Below are 6,000 nucleotides of genomic sequence, written 5' to 3' on the forward strand. Positions count from 1 at the left end.
TATTTCAGAAGAAGAATCATTATGAAGATGTAATGAGTAAGAAGGTTCTTTCCCAACTCAAAGGCGCAGAAGAAGAATATCAGGAACTTGAGCACAACCGTAGGGTATGAATAGTTGCTTATATTCATATGAATCCTATGAGCACTGACTGGGATTGACTAAGAAATTATCTATTGTAATACTTACCAAAATAAAAGATATTTATAATACTCCATTATCGCTTGTGAAGTTCAACTAGTTAAATATTGGCCAGAAAATCTTGATAAAGTGCTAAACACAAAGGCTCTTAATTAATTAGGATATTTATAGTATACTGGTTGACACTTTTGGCTTTCCTAGATCCTTTTCCTATTGTAATGCATTTGCATTTGTGAGTTTATGATGTTTTCGACTTTATATCATTCTAATTTGGTTTTTGGGCCTGTACGTTTGATTTTTACTAAATTTTTTTAGTTACTATTAGGAAAAGAATATTGTCGGATTCCTTCAACAAAATCTATTTTTGAGAAGCATCTTCATTGCACTTAGAAGTTAGAACTGCAAGTACTTGAGATTTTTTTTATAAAATTATTCGTCTTATATTCTGAATTTCATGAAATCACTTAAATGGAGAGATTCAAATTAAGATAGGCATGGAATTAACCAGAAGTATAGTTTTGGTACATTGCTATATTTAGAGATTGATTATTAGGGATTTGGATCAGTTACTGGTAGACCTATGTACTTATGTATTTTTGAGTATAAGACACTTATTTTAAAGTATGAGATTCCATGAAAGGCCTCAAGTCTTAGCATCCATGATTAAGTATATTGTATAATTAGTCAAAATGGTAAAGGGAAGTATTAACATTAGGAAAACTATGACCACAAATATTTTCAGCATTTACATTAGTAGTTTGGTTAGTTGCTCACTGCTTGTCCCCCCTTTCCATGGTCTACCTTATTGGTGCATCTCTCTCTCTCTCTCTCTCTCTCTCTCTCTCTCTCTCTCTCTACTCCAGTTTCCATTTCATGTCACAGAAAGCATCTTATTACCTTGCTTTAACTGTGTCCCTGGCTGCAGGAGGGCTACAAAAAAGCTTCAATCATCTGTCCTGAAAGTGAAATCGAGACTGTAGGAGGCTGTGATGGAAGCACTCCGGAGCAATTAAGTGCCCAATTAACTAGGCTAAGTCAAAGACTTCAGCAAGAGAGTCGGAGGTAAGGATTTGACTGTATTTGATTGGCTACCAATTCAATCTCATTTATGAAACTTCTTTGCAGACATCCAGAGTCTATTGAGGATCTCCGCATGTTGTACAACAAAAAAGAACGCAAAATTTTAAGAAAGCAGCAAATGTACAAAGCATTTCGCGAGAAACTAGGTGTAAGTTACCTCCTTTTTGGCTATAATCCAGTCTCCTCCATCTGGGAAAAATAAAATTTGTTTTTGGCTCATGGAGAGATTATAATGAAGGACTTCATGTGGTTACAGAGGCTTAACAACGCATCTCTAGTTGCGTTGTATGTGAAAACCAATCTGATTTTGCTTTGTCATCATCTTAGAGTACTAAGATGTTAAATTTTGTTTTGCGAAGAAAAATATGTAATGCTCATATGAAGGATTTGTTTCCCACGGAATCTCGGTGCTGTATCCTAGTAAGGAGGGCAAGCTTTCATGGAAGATGCTATGCTTATAGTTTTCAGAGGTTTTCCTTGTGTTATTGATCTTTAATTGAGTACAGAGGGATGTTAGTGGGGGGCAATAAATTTTGCCAAAGTTGTGTAACATCCTCAGAAGAAGGCAATTTGCTTAAAATCTCAGCAAACGAACTTTTCATACACCGGTTTGCAAGTTGGGCATGTGCGCATCTTTGCACCAACTTGAGGGGGAGTGTTGACCAGCTTAATTGTGGGAGAAGAATAGTATTTTAATTACTAGCTTGATTGTAGGAAGATTCAGTTGGGTGAAAGGGTCAGGAACGAGATTGTCTTCACTGAAGATCTTTCATTGCCTAGGGAAGTTAGAGCTTACTTGAAGCATTAACAGGGTGGCTTTCCAAACTTCAGAGTTAGGCCAAAGAAGAGTCTTCTGTGTTAACCATGGAGGAGTTTAACTATGTTATACACTTAAACTGTTTAGCTTTGTGCTTTATAGTTGGCTGTTCAAATTTTGTAATGGAAGAGTCCTCCCATATCTTAGCTACATTTCTTCTGCATTTTTGCATAGGAATGACTAGAATCACCTTTCATCATGCTCTGGAGGCTATGGTCTATCTCCTCCTCCATGTACTTTTGTTGTTCGATTTATGTATAGGTTAGGGCTATTCCTAACCACCCACCAACCTAATGGATCTTTTGGCTTAAAAAAATATTCTTTTTTTATTTTATAGTATAACTGCATAATACTTTTATATAAATACCCATATACTTGGGACGTAAAATATACTGAAATACAAAAAAAAAAAAAAGCTCTTACAAATTTGGCCCGAAAAAAGATGATCCAAAAAATTAATGAATTTAAAAAGGTAAAAAATAATTTTATTATTAAAAAATGCCATGTGGACTGAGGTTTTTGGGGGTGGGGGTGGGGTGGGGTCAAAGCTATCAAATAGAGTCTAGAGGGTAATTAGGACAAAAAATAATTCAGGGCTGCACCGAATAAACAGTGCCAAGTTCAGGGGTTGGTATATGCCTTATTTTTCCTAATTCTTCCAACCAAAGGACCTCTTATAGGTTGTGTTTTTTTTCCCCCATACAGTTGAATGGTATCCCATAGGTTCTCAATTCTTACTTATTTTGAATTGCATTTATCTTTGTTTTGATGTTTTCTGCTTTTATACTTGAGTGCTGTAAACAGATGATCGTTGGGGTTTTGTATAGATTATACGCTGCTATTTCTAGATACTTGCTATTTGATTACCTACTAAGTGATTGTTCAAGATTGATTAATGAAAATTGTACATTGAATTCGCAGCTTATCTATGAGTTAATTGAAATGACTAGAAAGCTCACCATCTTAATATAAAGTGTCTTGACCTCCAATTTTACTTAAGTTTCTGGCTCACAGCAGAGTTGGTTAGGCAATAACTCCTTAAGATAGATGTCATAATTGTTAGTTTAGTAGTAGCAATTCAGCCAGTATTCATGACATAAGGGGAATCATGCTATATATCAAATCACTGACGTTTCTTCTTAATACTTACCTTTCTTATTGCTTCGTCCAATATTGATACTCATTTTCATTTGACGTTCTTTTACCCGCTTGTTTTGTGCTAATATAATCCATCTTGTGTCTTGACTTCCTGTTTTGTAAGCATTATCTAATAGAAACCTTCCTAAATGTATTGTCAGGCATGCCATAAAGCCCTCGAGCTACGATGGAGTAAATTCCAAAGAAATGCAACTCTCTTGAAGCGCCAATTAACATGGCAGTAAGATCTCTGTCATTTACTTATCCATCTTATTTACGATTCTTCATTGGTAGTCCCTTCATATCTCAAATTTCTTGTTTGCTAATTTTGCGTTAGATTTAATGGCCACTTGGGTAAGAAAGGGATCAGTGGGCACATTAAAGTTTGTTATGAAGAGAAGACCCTTTCGATAGAGGTGACTTGAACTGAAATGACATGGTTCTGTTTGCCTAGGCTAGTCGTCCATTATTATTATTATTACTATTATGTCAAATTGATTCTTAAAAGTTTAATTTTTGTTTCTGCCTGAAATCTTCCGCAGGTAAAAATGCCCCAAGATGCATCAAGCAGCAGTGTTCGTGACACACGAGGACTTTCAGGTTTCCTTCTCATTCTTTACAAATACTTGGAATGTGAATGCAAGAAACAACGGGCGAAAGCCCTAGTGCAAAAAAGTTGACTGTTAAAGTCCCTTTTCTCAAATTTGTATATATACTCACACCACAATTAATCAACTGGGCCTTAATTCATAAATAGTTGGGTCCGCATTGTGATGGCATGTCGTAGTGGTTTGGGAAAGAGAAGTATTTTTAACACCTTGAGAAAGATCAACTTTAGATCATTAAATTGATGGGGAACTGGTTTGTTGCTTTTAATCCCTGAAGTTCAGAAGATTTTCTATCTAGATAGCGGCAGATACACTATGAATAGTTCACACATAGAGGATATACTGAGAGATCTCATATGATTATTTGGTTATGTCCTATGTGAATTAAGTTAGTAGATGGCATATTTGAACTATTCTATCTTGGCTCATTTACGGCAAGCATCATTTAAGTGTAAATCGTTACTTCTAGTAACGTAACACTGTCATAATCAACACAACGTTGACTTGTAAAAAATAATAGTAATAATAATAATAAAAATCTCAACACAATGTGGAGTTAGCGAACAGTCTAACAGACGTGCTCTTTCGGCAAAAGCCAGCCCCATTTCCAGTAATCTTCCATTGTTTTCTCAAATCCAAGCTGAGATACTTTAAGAAAGTGTGTTTTGGGTGAGGGATCGCTGTCGATAGATAAAAACTTGGAGATTCAAACAAGAAACCAGTGCCATCTATAGCCTTGTTGCGATTTGTTTTTCAAAATAAATAAATAAATAAATAAATGTGTGTGTGTGTGTGTGTGTGTATTTATATATATTTATTTATGTACACACATACACTATTAGTTAGTGTTTTTTGCTAGTTTTTTTTTTCTTGAGTTTAAGAAAAAGCTGTTGCGGTTGCTGCCATTTTCTTTTCTGAAATGTCGGTTGCACTAGGTATGGGGCTCAATTTCCAGCTTAGTGAGGGTTGTTTGTTGTTTGAGCTGTAATTCTGCTGTTTTTGGTAATAATATTCTTTATTTACCGAAACAAATGCCAATTGCTGATTGAAAGATTGTGCTTTTTTCTATTTCTTTTTTTTTGGAATTTCATTTTTTGATGTTGCAAAGATTCTGAAGCTTGATTTGCTCCAACTGCGGGATTCACATTCCATTGCCCATTTGTATTTGAATTAGTTTTTGATGTAAAAAAAAGAGTATTCTGGCGGTGTTAAGGAATCAGCTGTTAAACTGTTGCTGAGACAGAGATTAGTATTAACCACATAGGCAACCTCAGGAAAATTAAACAAAGAGAAGGGAACAAATAATACCAAGGGAGTAAGGGGCATGGCCTTCTCTTTACCTTCTAAATAAATAGGAGCGAAAAGATGTGAAAGGTTTCATAGCAGAAGATATGCCAGAAGGTTACTGTCAGAATGTAAATTTCAGTTCCTGCTAGGTTACTGGCAGAGTGTCACTATTTACAGACGAACTAGTAACCGTAGATACAGTATTTGGACTTGGTCAATGGTACCTGGTGCTATTTTTTGGAGTATTTGGAATGAAAGGAACCGTAGATGTTTTGATGGGATTTCAACTCCCAACCACACTCTTCAAGCCACTTGTTTAATTAACTTATTTAGTTGGTTCAATCAGGCCCCTGTAACTAGTGTTGGAACTATTTCTGGATTTTGCCTGCTCCTTAGTTGTCCTGTAAGTTTTTGTATATGAGCAGACAATACCTTTATGTTGCTATGCATCTTCTTGATGCCATTTAATGAAATTTCCTTACTTCATCAAAAAAAAAAAAAACGTTACTGTGAGTAACATTTTAAATCTCCGTTTACCCTGCCAGTCGTTAGTTTCTGCCTGTTGGAATTTTAAAATAAAATAATGGCTAAAACATTACTGAGACATATGTTTATTCTATTAATTTCATTCCTCTTGCAGCGTTTGTTATTTTTGTTCTTTCCGTAGGGATATGGACTCGATGCCTTCGTTGAGTATCCTGGTTATTTAGATCCGATGTGAAACTATTCTGCTTTTGTTCTGATGTAAAATCAGGGGGAGAACGTTCTTTCTCAACTTTGTGCTTTGCACTTGCTCTTCATGAGATGACTGAAGCTCCGTTTAGAGCAATGGATGAATTTGATGTATTTATGGTGAGTTTTACAACATGGCTTTAACTTTCTTAAAAGATACTTTTCTTACTAATTAGGAAATAACATTTGGTGGAACTGTGT

The 6,000-nt window shown here is 35.4% G+C and overlaps 1 protein-coding gene across 1 annotated transcript in view; it reads left to right on the forward strand.

Annotated features, from left to right (window-relative positions):
• LOC109216640 (structural maintenance of chromosomes protein 6B-like) overlaps positions 1 to 6,000 on the forward strand; it is a gene marked incomplete at its 5' end in the record, with an annotated part of 33,389 nt that overhangs the window by 25,248 nt on the left and 2,141 nt on the right. The window contains 7 exons of the mRNA XM_019380814.1: positions 9 to 104; positions 1,064 to 1,200; positions 1,264 to 1,366; positions 3,334 to 3,413; positions 3,510 to 3,588; positions 3,715 to 3,772; positions 5,822 to 5,919. Of these exons, the coding sequence (XP_019236359.1) occupies positions 9 to 104; positions 1,064 to 1,200; positions 1,264 to 1,366; positions 3,334 to 3,413; positions 3,510 to 3,588; positions 3,715 to 3,772; positions 5,822 to 5,919 (651 nt within the window). The remainder of the gene's footprint in view (positions 1 to 8; positions 105 to 1,063; positions 1,201 to 1,263; positions 1,367 to 3,333; positions 3,414 to 3,509; positions 3,589 to 3,714; positions 3,773 to 5,821; positions 5,920 to 6,000) is intronic.

Source organism: Nicotiana attenuata, unplaced genomic scaffold, assembly GCF_001879085.1.
Source record: "Nicotiana attenuata strain UT unplaced genomic scaffold, NIATTr2, whole genome shotgun sequence".
Classification (NCBI taxonomy): Eukaryota; Viridiplantae; Streptophyta; class Magnoliopsida; order Solanales; family Solanaceae; genus Nicotiana; species Nicotiana attenuata.